This window comes from Sinocyclocheilus grahami, unplaced genomic scaffold (assembly GCF_001515645.1).
Source record: "Sinocyclocheilus grahami isolate Dianchi unplaced genomic scaffold, SAMN03320097.WGS_v1.1 scaffold1359.1, whole genome shotgun sequence".
Classification (NCBI taxonomy): domain Eukaryota; kingdom Metazoa; phylum Chordata; class Actinopteri; order Cypriniformes; family Cyprinidae; genus Sinocyclocheilus; species Sinocyclocheilus grahami.
The window spans coordinates 110,932-134,333 of NW_015506538.1; the positions used below are offsets into that span (position 1 = coordinate 110,932).

The 23,402-nt window shown below is 37.8% G+C and overlaps 1 protein-coding gene across 1 annotated transcript in view; it reads left to right on the forward strand.

The window, feature by feature from the left end:
* LOC107569563 (CD276 antigen homolog) overlaps positions 1 to 23,402 on the forward strand; it is a 61,652-nt gene that overhangs the window by 7,523 nt on the left and 30,727 nt on the right. The window contains exons 2-5 of the mRNA XM_016255679.1: positions 6,960 to 7,307; positions 7,403 to 7,747; positions 15,445 to 15,549; positions 15,960 to 16,061. Coding sequence (XP_016111165.1) covers positions 6,960 to 7,307; positions 7,403 to 7,747; positions 15,445 to 15,549; positions 15,960 to 16,061 — 900 coding nt within the window. The remainder of the gene's footprint in view (positions 1 to 6,959; positions 7,308 to 7,402; positions 7,748 to 15,444; positions 15,550 to 15,959; positions 16,062 to 23,402) is intronic.

Consider the following 23,402-nt stretch of genomic DNA (forward strand, 5'->3'; position numbering starts at 1 on the left):
CGGTTTGCTGATGTCAACGTTGTGGATCGAGTGGCCCATGGTAGCGGTGGGGTTATGGTATGGGCAGGCATATGTTATGGACAACGAACACAGGTACATTTTATTGATGGCATTTTGAATGTATGTGTATGTGAAACTGCACATTTTAGAGTGGCCTTTTATTTTGGCCAGCCTAAGGCACACCTGTGCAATAATCATGCTGTCTAATCAGCATCTTGATATGCCACACCTGTGAGGTGGATGGATTATCTCGGCAAAGGAGAAGTGCTCACTAACACAGATTTAGACAGATTTGTGAACAATATTTGAGAGAAATAGGCCTTTTGTGTACATAGAAAAAGTTTTAGATCTTTGAGTTCAGCTCATGAAAAATGGGGGCAAAAACAAAAGTGTTGCATTTATAATTTTGTTCAGTGTATATCAGTGGTTCTCAAACTTTTTTGGTCACGCCCCCCTTTAAACCTATAAAAAAATCTGGTGCCCCCCTTTTACCGAATTCCCATCCCACCTCAGACTACCAAATAATTTCACTAAACATTATGAAAAATTAATGCTTTTTCAATAAAAAAAAACCTACAGGGAAAAACATTGAAAAATTGCATAGAGAGAATAACTGTTATTATTATTATCATTCTCTCTGTCATTTATGTATTTTTTGTGGGTTTCATGCTGTCCGCTAAGGCATAGGACACACACAGGCTTTCCTCCTCACCAACGACATTAAACACTGTGTCTACACTGGACGTGAGCGGCAAAATACAGTAGAACCCATTATAATTAGTGATGCTGTCTACACTGGATGCGGCGTGGCGCGACATGACAAAACCCGACATTAAACTGATGCCTTGTTCTATTTATGATGTACTGACACAAGGTTAAAATGATTTGCAATGGTCGCTTTGTCATGTCCAGTGCCTCGTCATATTTTCTGCATTTAGCTTTTGAATGACCAGCTATCCACCTATCTATGTTGTTTCTATAATTTAAAACACATCTACAAAATCCATTATACATTATTAATAACACAACTAGAGGCCAAATTTGTGAACAAACTTTAACATTGGCTTGAAAAGCCTGAACCCTGAGCCGAGACTTGAACTCAGGTCACCTTGTGCACAGCTGTAGTATATGTCAGAACGTGGGTCACAAGGCTAGGCTATTGCTCCGACATAACAGCTAATTTTCATCATTTATTTTGTCTATGGATCATAACATTTCTTACAGATTTCTGCTCATTTGAAATCAGATATAAAGTGGCACTGTATTTGAATGTATTAGTGCCGGTGACTTCTCAAAATTGTGAGATAAAAAGTTGCAATTGTCCAATTCTGACAGGAAAAATGTCAGCTTACAATTTTGGCATTTTCTTGCAACTGTGTTTATACAGCACAATTCTGAGGAAAGGGGGGGGAAATAATTGAGAATTATATCAGGGTGTCTGTCTACAGACCTTTTTAATACCACCTTTCGTGAAATTTAAGACCATACCTGTGATGGAAATACACAATAGATCACATGCATGTGTGATATTTAATGCATTCTGATTCTGATTTAATGTTAAAAGAAAACAAAATATCCTCCTGAGACCTAAGCATAGCATTTTGTTTTATCTTCCATAACATAGTTGAGAATCATCTTTATACAAAGTTTGGTTAACGAAAATCCTGAAACCTAAAAATTGATTGGTGAATGAAAAAAAAAAACTCAATTGATTTTGCCTATACATGTCTTTTCATGTCATGTCATTTTATTTAATGTATTTATTTTTTTAACAAAAATAAAATGTCCCATACAGTGTAATGTAATGACAATAAAAGCCTAATTTCACAAAACTTTCACCCCCCTGGTTATCAGGATGATATCCTCACTGTCAAAAATGCTATTCATTATTACCATACAATGACATTTTCATATCAGCAGACAATATCCCATGCAAAATATCTTCACAAAAGCACTGCATCACCAAGATTTTTGGTGGCATAAACATAAGAAGCTATATTTTCATCAGTGCTCTATCAGCTTTTATGTACTTAAATAGTCTTATTTTTTATATTTACTCCAGGATTTTATTTACCTTAATAAAGGCCAATATTTTTTAACCTTATTAAATGTATGCATCATCTGGCTGTTACCAATCAAATTAAATTTACAGTGCAAAATTACAACTGCAATAATTTTTTAATAGGCCTATACAAAAAAGATATGCTGAGGAAAAAAATCATACTTTTAAATACACTAAACGGGCAGTAGATGATGGAAATTCACTTATTTAACTGATTGGTTGGTTCAAAACGCTGTACTGAAACAATGCACTGGAGAATGTGAAATACTTCTGCAGTCTTAAATGGAGACTTTTATTGCGTCATCCGTGTTCATCTTCAAGCTGGCAGTTTGGGCTCTGGATGAAAACTAATCTAGCTGTTATTCAAAAGCAGCATTACACCCAAAATTAATGCAACTATAATTCTAAGAAAGTAAGATCCAGCTTCAATACTGAAAGATGTCTAGGCTATATCAAATGTGCATGTGAAAAAGTTATAAAGATAAAAAAGGATCGTGTCATCATAGATTGAAACTTTTTTTGATTGATTTTTGTGTATGTAAATACGTAAAAGATAAAAAATAAATACGTAAACTAATAAAGCCATAGAAAATGTAAGTTACAGGTAATTATTGTGGAAGGGAGAGTTCCGCTGACCTAGAGACAAGTTTGTTGTTTGGGCAACGCACTGTACCAGCAAGTAAAACATCCTCCAGCACCTCTGGCTCTGTAACCGATTCCGCCGCGTTTGAATGTGAAAGACTCCGTACTCACTTAGTTCCGTCAACTAAGACGATTCCGACCACGAACATTGTACACCAATTTCTTCAAACCATTCTTTCAACCGTTCGTCGATTTCAAATGTTCTTAAAGAACCTTTAAAGATCTTTTTTTTAGTGTAGCTTTGTAACCACAAGAACATTCCAAAACTTTTTATAAAAACATTACACCCCCTCTGGCCTCAATTATGTTCTTATAATGTTCTCCTAATGTGGCTGAGATAATGTTCTTTCTTTGTTATCTTGAAACATTGTGCCAATGTTTTATTGACAACATTGTACAATCTGTTACCTCAAAAAACATCCTCAAAATGTTGCAGATGAAGTGTTCTAGCTTTGTTAACATGTCCCATTACAAGAAACTTTTATAAAGAACATTTTGTTATCTCAGGCCTCAATCATGTCCATAGGCTATACCATTTTCCTAATGTGGCTGAGAGAATGTTCTTTTTTTGTTATCTTGAAACATTGTGCCAATGTTTTATTGACAATATTGTATAAACTGTTACCTCAACAACATCCTCAAAATGCTGCAGATCAAATGTTCCAGCTTTGTTAATGCGTCACATTACAAGAGCGTTTTATAAAAAAAACATTCCATCACTTAAGGTCTCAATGATGTTCTTATAACGTTCTCCTAATGTGACTGAGAGAATGTTCTTCCTTTGTTATTTTGAAACATTTACCAATGTTTTATTGACAATATTGTATAAACTGTTACCTCAACGACATCCGCAAAATATCCTCAAAATGTATCCTCAATAAAGTGTTCTAGCTTTGTTAATACATCACATTATAAAAACGTTTTATAAAAAACAATCCATCACCTCCGGCCTCAATGACATCCTTACAGTGCATCCGGAAAGTATTCACAGCGCTTCACTTTTTCCACATTTTATATAACAGCCTTATTCCAAAATGGATAAAATTCATTATTTTCCTCAAAATTCTACAAACATACCCCATTATGACAATGTGAAAGAAGTTTGTTTGAAATCTTTGCAGATTTATTAAAAATAAACAACAAAGAAAAAAAATCACATGTACATAAGTAACACATTGTACAAATGAACAAAATTGAGCTCAGGTGCATCCTGTTTCCACTGATCATCCTTGAGAAGTTTCTACAACTTGATTGGAGTCCACCTGTGTTAAATTCAGTTGATTGGACATGATTTGGAAAGGCACACACCTGTCTATATAAGGTCTCACACAAACCAAGCCGTGAAATCCAAGGAATTGTCTGTAGACCTCTGAGACAGGATTGCTAGAAGGGGCTGCCCGGCCAAACTGAAAGATCGGGGGAGAAGGGCCTTAGTCAGGGAGGTGACCAAGAACCTGATGGTCACTCTCACAGAGCTCCAGCGTTTCTCTATGAAGAGATGAAAACCTTCCAGAAGAACAACCATCTCTGCAGCACTCCACCAATCAGGCCTGTATGGTAGAGTGGCCAGATGGAAGCCACTCCTCCGCAAAAGGCACCTTAAGGACTCTCAGACCATGAGAATCAAAATTCTCTGGTCTGATGAAACAAAGATTGAACTCTTTGGCAAGCGTCATGTCTGGAGGAAACCAGGCACCGCTCATCACCTGCCCAATACCATCCCTACAGTGAAGCATGGTGGTGGCAGCATCATGCTGTGGGGATGTTTTTCAGCTGCAGGAACTGGTAGACTAGTCGGGATCGAGGGAAAGATTAATGCAGCAATGTACAGAGACATCCTTGATGAAAACCTGGACCTCAGACTGGGGCGACGGTTTATCTTCCAACAGGACAACGATGCCAAGCACACAGCCAAGATAACAAAGTGGCTACAGGGCAGCTCAGTGAATGTCCTTGAGTGGCCCAGACTTGAACCCGACTGAACATCTCTGGAGAGATCTGAAAATGGCTGTGCACCAACACTCCCCATCCAACCTGATGGAGCTTGAGAGGTCCTGCAAAGAAGAATGGGAGAAACTGCCCAAATATAGGTGTGCCGAGCTTGTAGCATCATACTCAAAAAGACTTGAGGCTGTAATCGGTGCCAAAGGTGCTTCAACAAAGTATTGAGCAGAGGCTCTGAATCAGGAACTGGTAGACTAGTCGGGATCGAGGGAAAGATTAATGCAGCAATGTACAGAGACATCCTTGATGAAAACCTGGACCTCAGACTGGGGCGACGGTTTATCTTCCAACAGGACAACGATGCCAAGCACACAGCCAAGATAACAAAGTGGCTACAGGGCAGCTCAGTGAATGTCCTTGAGTGGCCCAGACTTGAACCCGACTGAACATCTCTGGAGAGATCTGAAAATGGCTGTGCACCAACACTCCCCATCCAACCTGATGGAGCTTGAGAGGTCCTGCAAAGAAGAATGGGAGAAACTGCCAAAAAATAGGTGTGCCGAGCTTGTAGCATCATACTCCAAATGACTTGAGGCTGTAATCGGTGCCAAAGGTGCTTCAACAAAGTATTGAGCAAAGGCTGTGAATACTTATGCACATGTTTTTTTTTTTTTTTAATTTGCAAGGATTTCAAAAACTTTTCACGTTTATGGTGTATTGTTCGTAGAATTGAGAAATAATTTAATCCATTTTGGAATAAGGCTGTAACATGCTGTGAAAACTTTCCGGATGCACTGTATAACGTTCTCCAGTGGTTAAGAGAATGGTTTTTCCTTTGTCATCTTGTAACATTGTGCCAATGTTTTGAGAATATTATATTCTGTCATCTCAACAACATCCTTAAAATGTCGCAGGTTAAATGTTCTAGCTTTGTCACGTTACAAGAACGTTTTATAAAAACATTACACGTCTCAGTGATGTTCCTATGACGTTCTCCTAATGTGACTGAGAGAATGTTCTTTCTTCGTTATCTTGAAACATTATGCCAATGTTTTAGTGAGAGCATTATATAATCTGTTACCTCAACAACATCCTCAAAATGTTGCAGGTAAAATGTTCTAGCTTTGTTTACACTTAACGTTTTAGGAACATTATCTGAAATGAAAAACATTCTTAAAACATTTTTTGAACATTACATTCAAATGTTGTCTCTAAAACATCAACCAAACCTGTACGCAAAGTTATGAGAACATTCCCTGCTAGCTGGGAAATCCAATAATTTTCCATTTCTCTTTTTCTAGGAATCCTGCTATGAGTTGAAAGGTCGAAAAATACAGTAACACACATCCGTCAAAACACCAATAAATAACACGCATATTAAAGCCGGAGTACAAAAAAAAAGAAATCGAGAAATGTCATCTTGTTGTATTATATCTCAATTCTGGGCGTCTAAATGAAAAGTGCTCTGAAAGTGCGTTCTCTCTGTGTGTTCATGCAATTACCGTAATCATTGTAATACGCGCGAACACCAATTTCAACCGCGGCTGGCTTGACCGTGTTTTTCTGAACTCGCTGGCTTGACCGCGGTGCTATGAGGAATGTGAAAAATAGGCGTTTTCCAAGCCATTAGATAAATCATACACGGCTCTAATAGACTATTGTCTGTCATCTATCGCTATCTGCACTTAGTGCAAATAGCCGATGCCTAATCGAGCTGCTCTTCAAACAGATTAAAGAGATTTGAAGCATTATTATAGGCGAGTTGAATATATTTGTTTTAGACATGAGAAGGATTAAATGTGCAGAACCTGATGTTGATATTAAAATGACACTATGCATTTTCTGGCTACGTTTTGATATTTGGTTAACTAACTATAATTCATTAATCTTAAAATAAAAAAATATAAAAAGAGCAGCCAAAGGTGACTGTGGGAAGGGAATAACCTTGAAAATTACAATACATTTACATGTGCTAAATATGAGCGGGTTATATAGTAGCCAGAGTCAGCACTACCAGGAAGTGTTGCTATTCTTTTCATTGAAAAGTAAACTAAAAGTTAATTCTTTACCCTGTTTTTTTTATTTTTTTACCGGAACCAGTATTAGAGAAATGGTTTTCAATCTGTTAGATTTTTAATCAAAGGTAAAATTAACAGTTTGTGTGCACCAATAATACACAACTCTTTATACAAATGAATTTGTACAGCAAATTTGTACAGAGCAGAAATAGTTTATTTCTGTATTTATAGTTGTTACATGCTGAGCATCCTAGTGTTTATTATTTAATGAATATTGTTTATTCATATTTCAGGGTTGACTGTGCACGGTCCCTCTGGTCCTCTGGTTGCTCCTCTGGGATCCTCCGTGGTTTTGCCCTGTTCTGTTGATGAACTTTTATCAGTGGAGGATCTGGAGGTGGAATGGAGAAGAACAGACTCAGAGACTCTGGTTCATCTGTATCAGGACGGTGAGAGTCGAGCAGAAGCCCAGCAGCAGGATTATCAGGATAGAGCTCATTTCTTCACTGATCAGATTCAACGTGGAAACTTCTCCCTCCGGCTGGACGATCTGAGAGCTGAAGATGAGGGACAGTATAAATGTAAAGTTCACAGTCAGCAGGATTCTGGTGAGACTGTGGTTCAAATAAAAGTTAATGCTGGTGAGTATTGAACACATGAGCTCCTTCCATTATTTTCATTATGATTTTACAGAAACTAATTACTGAATGTATATTTACACTGTTTGTTCTTTCAGAGCGTTTGCTAGTATCAGGATCGAGTCGCTCCATATCTGCGTCTGTGGGTGAAGACGTCACTCTGAACTGCTCTGTAGACTCTCACATCCCACCCGAAGACTTTGAGGAGGTTTCATGGAAGAAAATAGATGAAGATATTCAGGTTCTGCTCTACCAAAACAATGAGGCACATTCATCAAATGAGCGATACATAGACAGAGTTGAGCTCTTCACTGCTGAAATCCCCAAAGGAAACTTCTCTCTCAGACTGAAGAGCGTCAGAACTGAGGATAAAGGAGTTTACATGTGTGAGGTGTTTGCTGGAGGACTTTCAGCCAATGCAACTGTAGTACTGGAGAAACTGGGTGAGTAACAGATAGACTTGAGCATAAACTATTAAACCAGCTATTACACTATTGAACTAACTAACTGTTAAACACAAACCAGTTTACTCTTACAATTCAATACAGTAGAGGAATTCATTTTTGGATTGGCTTTTTTTTTTTTGGCTGCAAATAATTTTAAGAAAGTAAATACTGTGAATTCAGAAAGTATTCAGACCCCCTTCACTTTTCTTCAATTTTGTTATGTTGCAGTCTGATACTACAATCATTTAAATTAATTTTGTCTCATTAATCTACACTCAATAGCCCATAATGACAAAGTGAAAACAAAAGTTTAGAAATGTCTGTAAATGTATAAAAAAGAATTGAAAAATTAAAATTAAATTAAATTAAAAAGAAACTGAAATATTACATGCACATAAGTATTCATAAGTATTGCAACAACATTTGAAGTTTAGCTCAGGTGCCTCCCATTTCTCTTATCGTTGCTGAGTTGCTTCTACACTAGGGATAGACGATAGTATCGCGTACCGATGACAGGCAGAGATATCGCCGAAAGCTGAGGCCTTTGGCGATTTCAAGACGATATTTGTCTTGTTTCCCATGAATGTATTAAATATATTATTTTTATTATTAAATTATTATTATTATTATTAATAAATGAATTACAATTAATTTGCCCAGCTATAACCTATTGTTCACGTCAACATCACTGCATAGCCTAACCGATACTTGCAACACCACGCGCATTTGAGTTTTAAAATGAGAATTACTCAGTGAACATGTTTTTAAAAGACTACAATGTCATTTCAAAATTACATTGCAAAGTGATATATGAGTCATGATATGAGCCAAGGCGAAAACGGAAACGTCATATGTGATAGCATTTCATTTTCTTTGCGTAGCACATAAACATACAATTTTATTGATACTAATAATAATACAATAACAAATTGCTATTACTGTTATTATATAATTAAAATGATAAACTATAATAACAGTCTAATAGGTCCAAACACACAACAATCAGTCAACAATTCAAATTAAAAGCAGCTTTATTTCAAACAATGACAACGAAAACTTCTTAAGAACGAGTTAACACAAAATATTGCACATAGTAAGCCATTCAATTTAGATTTATTGTATAAGTGCAGTGAAATACTTTAATTTCAGCAGACAATGTAGCCTATAAATATTGTAATTGTTGTATTGTCTTAGCCCCGGCCCAAAAATAAATGATGTCCATTAAAATAGACAGGCTGTGAGACAGGTTGATGGTAACCTAAATATAATAAATAACAAAATAGGCTTTGATAAATAAAAAAAACGACAATGAAAGAACAACAACTAAAATGAAGGATCAAAATAGTTAAATTACCACCTCAAATGTTCTCGAATGAACTTATTCCTAAAACAAACACAAGGCCCGAAACAATTAAGGTAATTTTTGTTATACCATTCAGGTATTTATGTCTACAGATTTTTAGCTAAAAAAACAAGCTGGTTTACTCTGTCTAGTTTGAGGAGGTTGCAGTGGGGAGTAACTATGTTGCCCACTGCACTGAGCACGCGCTCTGATGGAGTGCTGTTTGCAGTAATGCGCAGGTATTTTTAGCCATGTTTGCTGTTAAAGGATAGCAGCTTCCTTTTTTTCCCTCACCATTCCAGTGGATTGTCATCGCCATCAATATCTTCCTCTTGCAAGTAGGATGTGATCTCCGATTTTGCTTGCTGGTCTGCGGGGATTGTGGACATGGACTGCTCCACTCTGCCCAGAAGACGTCCCAGAGTTTTGGTCTTTTCAGCAGGCTGTATCTGAGCTGCTGCATGTGCTACTTCTTTCTCTTCCTCCTCCTCCCCTCCTCCCCCGCTCTGATGCATACAGGTGGCTTGATTTTATCTTTCCATCAAGTTGTTCAGGGTTCAAGTTGAGTCAAGGAGGGTCCCTTTTCGCAGCAACTGAAGTGTGTTGTCGTCATATTTCGATTTAAGTTTCTCTAAGATCCCCTTTTTAATTTCTGCATCATCTTTACATCAGCCATCTCCTCCTTCAGGATATCCGTCATAAGATGCAGCATCGGCAGCAGAGATGAGACTGTCACGTAATTTTCAGCTGATAAAATATCAGTAAATTCTGCGACAGGCTTCAAGCCATCTTTGACAGCCTCTAGTATGGCAATGTCCTGTCAAGTTAGGTTTGGGAGTGTGCGACGGCTCTTGTCATCAGGAAAAAACGTTTAGCCATGACCATTTGAGCCCTCGTATGGCCGTAACAGACCTGCCAACCTTTGGAAATTGAGTACATCAGTGTGTTGATATGGGGTGATACCGGGGGTCATATAGCCTATTCCTACATTACTTGAAGCTCCTTGATGGCTAATGTCAAAATCGTAATTGCACAATCTGCAAAATGCTAGACTTCATGTTAAATATTTTTCATAGGTTAGTACTCAGAGTCTGCACTCAGTTTGTGATATTCCTGTTATACAGTATTTTAGGGTAAACAGTAGGAATGCAACAATACAGTTAGCCCAAGGTTCAATAACAGTTTTTTAACCACAGTTTTCAGTTTGGTTCTGATGGTTTGGCACAACAGAGTTCTTTTTAGCGATTAAAAAATAAATACAACTCCAGTATACTTTAATTAAAACTCCAGTACATTGTTGTACACTGTAGAAAAACATGGATTATCACATGTCTACCTTAAATTTCTTTTGAGAGAAGTATTATTTTTATAGATTGGCCATTATTTAGTGCTATGAACACATGCAATGTCTGTTTCATTCATACTGGATACTAGAGGGCGCCCCTGCGCAAAAAGTCCATATATGCATCACTTAAGAAATAGCGCTCAATGACGCTCCGAGAAATCCCTAATATGGACAAAAGCAGCTATGGCTGTAACTGAATGAAAGAAGACAGAAACACTTTTAATGATGACATTCAAAGAGAACATTAAGACAATAAACACTCAACAGTGACAATGTTTATCTGTGTTCTTAAAACCACCTCTGGTATTTTTATAAGTATATTTATAGTCCATTGCTAATCAACATAGCCTTTATTACAGTATGAGTATAGAATATATTCCTGCGTCATTCTGTGATAATAAGCCACATCAGATCAGGACGGAAGTTATTTCTAACATTTGTCTGATGTTGTGGAGTATGTCAGGGCTCCAGACTAACATTTGAGAGCAGTGGCACCAGCGCCACTAAGTTGTACAGATGGTGGCGCCAGGAGCAGATTTGCTAGCGCTGGGGGTGGGAGTATTAAAATATAGATCATTTAATCATAAAATTACTATTGTTTTGCATTAATAAGTTCAGTTACTAATAATATTACATGTTCATTTCTTGTTTATTTTTCTGTTATTTATTGTTTATACAGATTTGACAGTAAAGCACTAAGCTTGAGTTAAGATGCATACAAAATTTACTTTTATTAACAACAGTAACAGGTGCACTGTCTGTCTGTCTGTCTGTCTCTGTCTATCTGTCTGTCTGTCTATCTATCTGTCTGTCTCTGTCTATCTATCTGTCTGTCTGTCTGTCTGTCTGTCTGGGCACTTTGTGACTTTTCTTACTTCATACACAAAAAGTGTAAAATTCTGACAAAATCTGATTTCTTGATGATTTGATATTTTATAATATTGATTTTATAATTTCAAAATATAGAGAAAAGTAGAAATGAATGACTAATAAGCCAATAAGTGGTCCTCTGCTGCCGTCTACTGGTTATAATTGTGATTTGATGTATTTTTTTATTTTACATAAGCATTTTTTAAGAAACGGGCAAGTTTTTAGTGATTAAAAAAAAATAAAACTCCAGTATACTTTAATTAAAACTCCAGTACATTGTTGTACACTGTAGAAAAACATGGATTATCACATGTCTACCTTAAATTTCTTTTGAGAGAAGTATTATTTTTATAGATTGGCCATTATTTAGTGCTATGAACACATGTAATGTCTGTTTCATTAATACTGGATACTAGAGGGCGCCCCTGCGCAAAAAGTACATATATGCAAGTTTGTTTGCGTAGCGGTCCACGCTACGCAGCTGAAACGTAGCGCGGTTAAGTTTTGCTTTTGTTTCTTTTGCCGTTTGATGTTTCTCATATGCTACAGAAATGGCAGCACTTATGAGTTGAACAACATGGTGGTCGCGCCAGTGCACAGTCGCACCGGCAGAAAAAATTGTTATGGAGCCCTGATTATGTTATAATGTTCTGTTTTGTTAGACAACAGGTTTAGAAGCACTCCGAATTACAAGTCATGCTCGGCTTATGTTTCTTTTTCAGATGCACCATGCACGTGTTTCCTCATCTCAGCGCACGACTCACGGACACACAAAAAAAGCCAGTTTGGAGAGAAATAAAACACACACGGAAATTATTTAAATGCAAATCCGGAAAAAACGCTCTGATTGGTTGAACTCCTCATCTTTTTCTGTTGCTTGTTTACTGTGCGTGGACAGGTCACCAGGTTTTTGCGTAGTTTAGAGTGTCAAATCGTCCCAGCGTACTTTAAGGTCAAAATGCGTACCCGCTACGCAAAATGTGTACAGGTTGGCAGGTCTGCCGTAACAATATTCGCCCCGTTGTCAGTAGTGATGCAGAAAATTTGACTCTCTTTTATGTTCCAATCATTCAAGACCTCTACCATCATCTTAGCCAGTACCTCTGCAGTGTGGTTCTCCGGGACGAATGTTGTTTAGAGATATTTAGCACTCAGTTTTTATTCCTCTGAAATATAATAGACTGTAACAGACATGTAGGGGATCATATTTAAGCTTGACCACATGTCTGTGGTCAAAGCGACAAAGTCAACCACTTTCAAATCTTTAGCGATGATCTCCCTCATTTTATTGTACAGATCAGGGATACCAGTTTTGGTTAAATACTTGCGCCCTGGCAGCTTGTACTGTTTGTCAAATGTCTGAAGTAGTTCTTTAAAACGTTTCTTATCAATGGTATGATAGGAAACCATCTCCTTCGCGATATACTTAGAAACAGCTGCTGTGCACCAGGCCCACCTTTCACTGTTTCGTTTGTACTTGGTGCTTTTTGCAAAAGCTCCGTCAATTGATGACTGACTTGGACCTTTGCTGACCGTCACTGAAGCTTCTTTTGGTGCTAGTTTAACAGCCTCAGTGGGGTGGTGAGTACGCAAATGTACAAACAAGTTTGACGTTTGAGACTCTCTTACACACACAACATTGGTGCAAATTTTGCAGACTGCTTGATTTATATCCAAAAATTGCCAAATAGGCGATGTGACATTTTTGTAGTTAACCAACTCCACGTTTTACGTTTAGAAATGATTAAATATATGAATAAATTAGTGAAGTATTGCACTGTCCCGCCCCCACGCGATAATATAATTTATCGGCGATCTCACAGGCTGACGATATGGGGATCTGAAAATGAAGCATATCGCACAACACTAATCTACACCTTGATTGGAGTACACCTGTGGTAAATTAAATTGATTAGACATGATTTGGAAAGGCACACACCTCTCTATAAAAAGCCTCACAGCTGATAATGCATATCAGAGCAAAAACCAAGCCATGAGGTCAAAGGAACTACCTGCAGAGCTCAGAGACCTGTTGCAAGGCACAGATCTGGGGAAGGCTACAAAACATTTCTGCAGCACTGAAGGTTCCCAAGAGCACAATGGCCTCCATAATTCTCAAATGGAAGATGGTTGGCACAACCAGGGCTCTTCCAAGATCTGGTCGTCCGGCCAAACTGAGCAATCGGGGGTCTTAGTAAGAGTGGTGAACAAGAACCTGATGGTTACTATAACTGTGCTCCAGAGATTATGTGTACCAGAAGGACAACCATCACTGCAGCCCTCCACTGATCTGGGCTTTATGGCAGAGTGGCTAGACCAGGGGTAGGCAAGTTCGGTCCTAGAGAGCCCGAGTCCTGCAGAGTTCAGCTCCAACCCTAATCAAACACACCTGAACAAGCTAATCAATGTCTTCAGGATTACTAAGGCTTTAGACAGGTGAGGTTGTTTTTCAGGGTTAGAGCTGAACTCTGCAGGACTGCGTAGGACCGAACTTGCCTACCCCTGGGCTAGACGGGAGTCTAAACAAGTGAATAATTTCCGAATGCACTGTATGTAGTCCTATTCTAGGAAGTATGTAGAAAGTACTAGAAGGTAAAAAGATATCTATAATAATTTTTCATCTACTTTAAATGGATAGTTTTGTAAACCAAAATAATAACAAAAATAAATAAAAATGAATTGACAGTATCATGAAAATAACAGAATAGTCTGAATGAACAAAAGGATAGCACCACCCCATATAAAACTCTATATCAAAAGATTAGGATATACAGTGTAAGACAGTTGAGGCAATGCTTGGAAAAAAATATGATCAAAGTATCAACTTGCATAATAATAATGCACACACTGTAAATATTAGTTTATAAACTTAAAGGTGCAAATTAAAATTAGTTAAGAAGAGGTTGTATTTCCTTCGCCAGCTGAGGAAGTTCAACCTGCCACAGGAGCTGCTGAAACAGTTCTACTCCGCCATTATTGAATCTGTCCTCTGCACTTCAATAACTGTCTGGTTCAGCTCAGCTACCAAATCTGACCTCAGAAGACTTCAGAGGGTAGTCCGGACTGCTGAGCAAATCATTGGTACAACCCTCCCTTCTCTCCAAGAACTGTACTTATCCAGAGTGAGCAAAAGGGCTGGCAGAATCACTCTGGACCCCTCACATCCAGCACACTCCCTCTTTGAACTGTTGCCATCTGGTCGACGCTACAGAGCACTGAGCACCAGAACGACCAGACACAGGAACAGTTTCTTCCCTCAGGCCATCCATCTCATGAACACTTAACAATAACTGTGGAACACACACTATTTATTCACTCATACACTTATTTATCTAACACACATACTCAGTCTACACCTCAAATATGCACATAATATACAGTACCTGTACATACAAAAACTGTCTATTGTAATATACCTGCTCATACAACTGTCAATTTATATATTTTTATTCCTTATTTACTTGTTCTATTTTTTATTATCTGTGTTTTTTGTTCTGTCACTGTCATTCTGTTACACTGTGGAAGCTTCTGTCACGAAAACAAATTCCTCGTATGTGTAAACATACCTGGCAATAAAGCTCATTCTGATTTAGTTAATGGTATTACAGTAGCATACTGTAAAGTAGATTACTGCAAATAACTGTTAACAGTAAATTACTAGCAAACGTGTTGCCGATATTCTTCCATTAATTTACAGGACAATATTTTAGTTGTGGTCTGACTGGACCTTTCATTTATGTTTACGGAATCAAGCTTGGTTATTTAAATATTTCTGTGACAGATTGTAATTCCCATATAAGGTCTGTTGTGATGAATTTTAATGTCCACCTTCCTAACCTAATCCAACTTCACGTTTTATTTTAATAAACCACATATGTTAATTAATGTATATCAACAGCAGGCATATGTTTGTTTACTGCTGCTTTGGGTAGTGAGTCCTTTTAGCTGCAGAAGAGTGATGAATTTCATGTGTTGGTGATTCTTCTGTATTTTAAATATTGCTGAATGCTGTTTCAAGAAGTGGTAAGGACTAAATCAGACTTCACAAACAATAGTAGGCACATGTTCCATTTGCCCCACTAATAAATGACACCAACTTTGTGTTCTGTCTATAGTCTAATCTCTGTATTTTAACAGGTTTCTCTGTTTCACACATACTGATGTTGATTCTCTGTATTGCTGCATCTGGATCTGCACTTCTGCTCTGCTGTCTGATCTACTGCAGATCACAATTTATCACAGGTATGTTTACAGGAAAATAACTCAAAGACATTTATTCAATGTGGAGAGATGTCCAAATAGAGTATATCAATGTCACAGTGTTAGAGTTTTAGGAAAATCAACCAACCATTTTTAGAATGGTTTAGTCTTGGTCTAATGGTTAGAGTCAGAATTGTAACCCAAAGGTCATGGGTTCGAGTCTCGGTATCGGCAGGGATTGTAGGTGGGAGAAGTGAATGTACAATGCTCTCAACGAACAAAACTCATCATAAAAAACCCTTGGGAAATTATTTAGAGAACCCATGGTGACTTAGCCTTAGGGATTTGCTTAGAAACTACAGTCACAGCTGAGTAAACATTTAATAAGGTAAGTGTATGTAAAGTGGCTCAAGATGATATACATACACTAACATTCTGTATTTGTTCTTTAGACCCCGTTGCACCCAAACGTGTCAGGACTATTGGGGTTCTTCATGCATTTCTTCCAAATATTATGATGTTTATGGCTTTTGTCCTCTGGGGTGTTACAGAAGGTGAGTGTTTCAAATCTGTTGATCACACAATAACAAAATCAACATTATTTGAAGACCTTACAGATCTGCTCACCATTTGAAGAGTTAATTTGCAAAAACGGCACTTTTAAACAAAATGAACTGACTGCTGTGCGTTATTCTCCACAAATGGCATGCTCTGAACCCTAAACATGTTTTGTCACAAAAGCCAGTATTGTCCACTTTAAGGCATGTGGAGGCCTTGTTGTTTGTGAACAAAACCCGATAAGTCATTTTTAGCGAATCAGCACGCAGTATTCAGGTCAGGTTACCAAGTCTGCTAGTCACTTTGAAAAGACGCGCTAGCTGAGAGGAGTTTCGTCAAAGCTGACTAAAAGTGATCAAGGATGGATCATTTCGACAAACTTTCACAGAACCTTGTTAAAGCAGCACATTACAGTGGTGAGGGAAAAGCTCCCTATCGCGTGTAATCACAACAACAAAGTTTAGGCGTCTACTGTACATTGTCAGCTGAGGAGATTAACTCTGAAAAATGAAATGTGGAGTTATCTGCTTTTGCTAAAAAAAAAACTTTTTAATATACAGTATGTGTATATATATATATATATATATATATATATATACTTTCAATTTAAAAAAATTATTTGGTTAGTTACCTGTATTTTTAATTTTGAGTTATTTAATCAAAACAACTCAACTGCAGTTTGATTGAAATTACTTGGAATGCACAATAAAAATAAAACATGATTTATGAAAATTAATAAAAACTGAGTTATCTGCTTTTGCAAATTAACCCTTCATTTATAACAGGAGTAGGCAACGTTGGTCCTGGAGAGCCACTGTCCTGCAGAGTTTAGCTCCAACCCTAATCAAACACACCTGATCAAGCTAATCATTGTCTCCAAGATTACTAAGACTACAGGCAGGTTTTTTTTTTCTTTCTCCAGGGTTGGAGCCAAACTCTGCAGGACAGCGGCTCTCCAGGACCGATGTTGCTTACCCCTGATTTATAACAGTGTTTTCATGCATTGCGTCATACTTGCATCACTTTTTCCTGAATGTTTGAATTATACAGTGCCTCCCAAAGGTTTGAAAATGCTTTAGTCAAGGAGTCAGCTTTCACAACCATGCCAGCCTTCCACACCCTGACACACACCGCTCACTCACTCAAGTACTGATCACCTCCACCTGAGTACTCATTAACCCTTCATCATGAACAATACCCTGAGGCTGTGTCCACACGAAGCCAGAGCTTTCCCTATCCAATCTTTTTTTCTCCCTCGTCTCAAGAAATATCTGCGTCCACACGAAACCACAAAACGATGTAGTATACATGCCAGACCAGTATGTGGCGCTGTAATTCTGCCACAGAGATACACTAAAAACAGAGAAGAAGACTTGGACTATGCGTTTTCAGATTTATCCACTCTGGGACCCGATTTAAAAAAATATTGGTTTCACTCTCACCAAAATGCCGGATCCGTCTGGACGAAATGCCTATACAATACAAAATGTATGCGTATACAGCTAAATGCGTCTCCGTGTGGACGGGGCCTGAATTTGCACACAATCAGTGTCTGGTCTTGTCTTATGCTTTGACGTTCAGACCACAATTGAATTACTTATCTGTGCAATTTCACTTTCAAAAGCACTTTCAAGCACTTTCAAAACCATAAAAATGGACCAAAGTGCTATACATTAATAGAGTATAATCTAGAAATCAAAAGATATTAATAACATAACACCATGAAACCTTGAACAAATCGTTCACAATTGTCTGACCTAATCAAACGTATAAATCAAGCAAGTCTTCAACTCCCTTTTAAAAATGTCCATGCTTGACAAGGATTTTATAGATAATGGCAGTGTGTTCCAAAGTGCCAGTGCCGCAACAGAAAAAGCGCAATCTCCACAACGCCTCAGGCGAGACCATGGGAGAGTTAAGAGCATGCTCTGAGAAGAGTGCAGAGGACAATGAGATTGGTAAGGTTTTAGCATATTCTTTATATACTCAGGAGCCTGATCAAGCAATGCTTTATAAACAAACATCATCACCTTGTACTTTATTCAGTATTTTACAGGTAGCCAGTGCAGAGATGCCAACATATAAAACCTATGTTCACTTTTTCTGGTGTTTCTTAAAAATCTTGCTGCAGCATTTTAAACCATACTGAAGACGAGTATCCAGCGATTCACTTACGCCTAGACATAAGGCATTACAATAATACAACCGTGTTGAGAAAAAAATACGTAAAACAGTCTCAAAGTCCTTGTTTGAAAGGATAGTTTTCAGTTAAGACAATTTCCTTAACTGAAACGAAGATGTTTCCACAACAATGTTTACTTGACGGTCAAAACGGATTTCAGAATAAAAAATTACTCCCAAGTTCCTCACATAACCATCCAAATTGTTGGAGAGTAGTCTGTGGCTTTCAACCACACCTCTCTCAAACTGTTTGTTACCAAATATAATAAACTCAGGCTTATCTTCATTTAATTGTAAGACATTATTTGCAAACCAACCTTTAACCTCAGTCAAGCACTTTGTAAGGGAAGGCACTTTGTAAGTCCCTTTGAGTCAATTTAGCTCAAAGGGAATCATTTAAGATTTTATAGGGAATTTGGACAGAAGCACTGTTTTACATCTAATCACTGAGTCGGCCAGCGATTCATTGAACGAGCCATATAACATCAATTCTGCATGAATATTAATATCCAAAATATAGTGAAAACACTATTTATTAGCACAGTAACAAGATCGGCAGTTTAAGACATTAACTTGCAAGCACAAAACAAGATACTTCTCTTTTCAATATGAATAAGACTTTATTAGATAAATCTAAGACGATATAATCTAACACATGCACTCACACATTCATACAAGTTGCAGGAAGAGAGAAAGTGAGGAAATGAGTTTGAGAGAATGAAAATGTGAAAGCCTAAGCTTACAGCAATATGTGGAATTGCATAGATCTGAACAACCATCAATCACTTAATTAACCCTCGCATTGAGTTTGCTCAATGAGGTTAAAATTTATATTAAATGCACCAGTTCAGCTAGAATCTGGAGGTACTTGCGTTGCCTGTGCAGGGGGATTCCCTTTGTTGTAGTCATTGCAGAAAAGGGGGTTTCCCGAGGTTGCTGATTGGCTGGAAGTTCAGTAGTCGTTGAAGTGACTCTTGGGAAGCCAGTTGTGGGCTGGTTGAAGTTTTGAGGCAGTCAGATTCGGGGTGAACTCGGAGACAAAACTTAACTCTGAACCCAAAACTCTCAATGGAAAAGAAAATGAAATTAAAGTAGAAGAATAATAGTAACGAGATTAGATGGGTTTTCTCCTCATGGTTTTAGAGGAGCTGCTGGCGTGTAAGCCAGAGCACGCTCAAAGAGCACTAAAAACCAGCATCAAAATGCGGTGGCAAAAAGGCAAGGAAAAACCTAGAAGCATGACTAAAGGCTAGAAGCGATGACTTGAAGCTAAAAGCTAAAAATCAGTGGCTTAAAACATGACTAAAAAGCATAATTTGATGGTGTCCTGAGTATTTAAACCGGGTTGTTGGCCACATCCCAAATGGTGTCTTGACCAATTAGATATTGTCTTTGCTCGGTGTGTTGGATGTTTCTCCTCCCAATACATAAATCAACATATGATCTTATCAGTCACATGGTCCGAATTTTCCCACTCTTGCAGAGTATAATTTTGGACATTATTTCTATAACAAGAATATGATACATTTGACGAAGTATTGATTGGAAGAAACGTTTCAAGCAAGAAGATTCAAACACACACATAAAAACGATATTCGTGTATAAGTCTCTTTGAGTTCATTTTGGGTGCATCTACATCTGTAAAAGACAGTTTCTGTGCCATTCTGTGAACATGATATGTTCTGTGAAGACCAGAGAGGTTAAAAGGTCTCCTAAGGAATCTCAGTCTGTCAACTTTCAGACCCTTTTAGCGGCTTTTTTCCATAGAACATTCATACTGACAAATCTAGCGACCTTTTTTGGATAAACCTTAGCTAGGGGTGCTCCGAACAGGATTTTTGAGGCTGATCACAGAAAGCAGTATCTGCCTATACAGATCTTTTTAAAGCCTTCTTTTTATCATTTCTAACTATTTATATACTCCAATCAGGATTTTTTTTACATTTATTCAGGGCCTGAATTTCATTTTTGAAAATGGGGTGAATTCCCCTCTTAGGTGTCTCTTGTGAGAGGAGTCCGCTACTGATCCGTGGCTCTTTAACAGAAACACAACATTTATCCATTATTTTCATTTCAAATCCAAACATTGTCACTGAAAATGCTTTTTCAGCATTGCAATTCTTTTTTTTTTATTTTTACATGGTACAGTAATACAATCTTTCACAGACATGTTTAAACACAATAAATATAAGCAACACATTATTCAATGCTTTTTACTTTTGCGTTTACTTCTAGATTTATATATTAAGTTGCTCAAGCAATTGGCAAAACATTTAAACTACTTTGCTTATGTTATCACAAACTAACCATTGACAGAAATAGTCAGCTCTACTGCCTTTCCTTTTGCATTTAAATCTTTATTACAAGCAATCCTGCAGTTCATAAAGAACTTTGTTTTCCTACCTGCCATCTATTATTGCCTATTATTGTTTGTCTAAAAGTGCTCTTTCCCTTTAAACCTAGCCAAAAAGCCATGTGTTGAGTGTGAAACATAGTAGATTTTAAATTATGATTTTATAATATGCAGTTATGGTGTAATTACTACATTTTCATGTCAATCCATGTTCATATTTACTGCAAACAATGTGCCGGTACTTTAATTCAGCGCTTGCAGGCAGCAAAAATAGACTCGATGCGGAAACGATCACTGCACTGCTGCAGACGCACCGCTCCTTGAACGCACTGCCAGACTGCAACCGCATGTAGTGAACGCTTTAATCCGTTAACATGAGCGTGGAAAAAATATGCACCACGTATGCACTGCAAACGGAGTATGTGTGAACCTGACATTATGTGTGTACGTTGTGAGTGTGCATGAACACACAGTCTCCTGAAGAGCACAAGAGTGCTGAATGGTTAAACACTGCCAAGAATTAAAAAGAAATGCAATTTATAAACTTTAGTGATGATGTGACACTGCCTCGACTGTGTCAACTGTGCAGCATGCAGCTCGCTTATAGACAGGCGCGATGTGGTGATTTGAAGGCATTTGCGTATTTTGAGACAGAAAGAGAGAGAGCGCGTGCATGGTGATTCACTCACGCTGTTTGTGAAATTACGTCTCACACAAGGTTTTCAAATTAGTTTAAGTTATTTAATGAAAAAATATGAAGGTGACTACCTCACCTTCATTATTATAATTATTTCACCCGCTCCGGACAGAGACTGAGACGGTGCCGCTGCATGTCGTGCCAAACCTCTCACACCAGCGTCATCAGCTTGAGATCGTTTTCTTTAGGATCAGCCTTTTTAGAGACCGCCAATCAAACATCCCTACGTGAGTATCGGCCAATAGGGATCGGTAGCCGATCAATCGTAGCACCCCTAACCTTAGCTATGGTTCAGTTGGAAGATTTTGCCAGTGCTGTCCCGCGAACGCGAGGTCTGACTTTCCCGGAGAAGTGTTACCTCTCTCGGCATCTGTTCTGTGCAGTGAGCGGCAGAGAAGCAGCGCATTCACCACAGCCGATTCGTCAATAAATGAGTACAAAACAGCGTTTCCTAGCACCTGTCGCTTACTGATTGTTTGGAATTAAATATTGTTGATCCAGATTTGCCTTTTTAAAAACTGGTTTAATAATTGTAAGCTGAAACCCTAATGGCACACTGACATAAAATAAACTACTGTTAATAATCATTAAAATACTAGGGCCAGTAGCATCTACAACAGGGGTGTCCAAACTCGGTCGGCTCTGCATTTAACCCCTCCAAGTGAACACACACACACACACACACACACACACACAGTGAACACACACCTAGAACAGTGGGCAGCCATTTTTGCTGTGGTGCCCTGGGAGCAGTTGGGGGTTTGGTTCTTGCTCAAGGGTCTCACCTCAGTCGTGGTATTGAGGGTGGAAGACAGCACTGATCATTCACTCCCCCCACCTATAATCCCTGCTGATACCAAGACTCAAACCCGCAACCTTTGGGTTAGTCGTACTCTCTAACCATTAGGCCCCATGCAATATGCAATATGATGTCTTTCAACTGGGCCAAGGAAACCAATTTGAAATTATTCAAGCAATGGGAAAAATTCCTTACATTGACTACAACATTCCCTACAAGCAAAATATTTGACCAAATAGTATCAATCTTACCAATAAAATAAAAAAACTTAAGAAAACTCTCACACAAATCCTTGAATGGAGTAGAAAAAACTTTAATAGAGGGACTCTATCTATGGTTGCAAATAATACCTATGGGTTATTTACAGGTGCATCTCAATAAATTAGAATGTCGTGGAAAAGTTCATTTACTTCAGTAATTCAACTCAAATTGTGAAACTCGTGTATTAAATAAATTCAATGCACACAGACTGAAGTAGTTTAAGTCTTTGGTTCTTTTAATTGTGATGATTTTGGCTCATATTTAACAAAAATCCACCAATTCACTATCTCAACAAATTAGAATACTTCATAAGACCAATAAAAAAAAAACATTTTTAGTGAATTGTTGAAACAGTGTATCATTTGATCATTCGTTTTTTGATTTAATATTGAAAGTAGAAAAATTTGAAAATGGCTCCTTTTTTCGTTTTTTTTTTTCTCCAAAAAACGAAAAACAAGAATTCAGCTTAAATTTTTGTTTTTCGTTCAGGGGTAGAAAAATGAATAAACAGCTTGAATATTCGATTTCTACACATGGGCGGGAATTTAACACCCCTTTCTGCTGATTGGCCAGCTGAAGATCAAACCGTGCCCTCCTCAGTTCTTCCGCAGTATCACGCAGCAGAATAATAGTCCTCTGCTGCTGCAGTTGTATTGATTCTTAACACATTTATTGCAACTACATTTCATCAAACAAACAGGCTAATGAATCGCTCGACACAACTCGTACCGGGGCAGAGTCTAGACAGGGCTTTCTTCTGTGTAGATATAAATTATATTCTTTGCATCAGCTGGCATGGCAGGGTATATATGATATGACAGCTGACATAGCCTACCCTGTTCACACAGTAAGTCTGTTTGTTCGTTTAATTAATTAATTTGTTTCAAATAAATATTTTAAACACTAAGACAAAAAGGAAGGAATAATAAATCGGCTTGGGTATATATAGGCCTATAATGTTCACGCAAGAACTGCCATTCTGACTGACAACAGGAGAACAACAGATATTAAATAGCCTACTGTTAGAGTTTTATAATGTAGTCTTG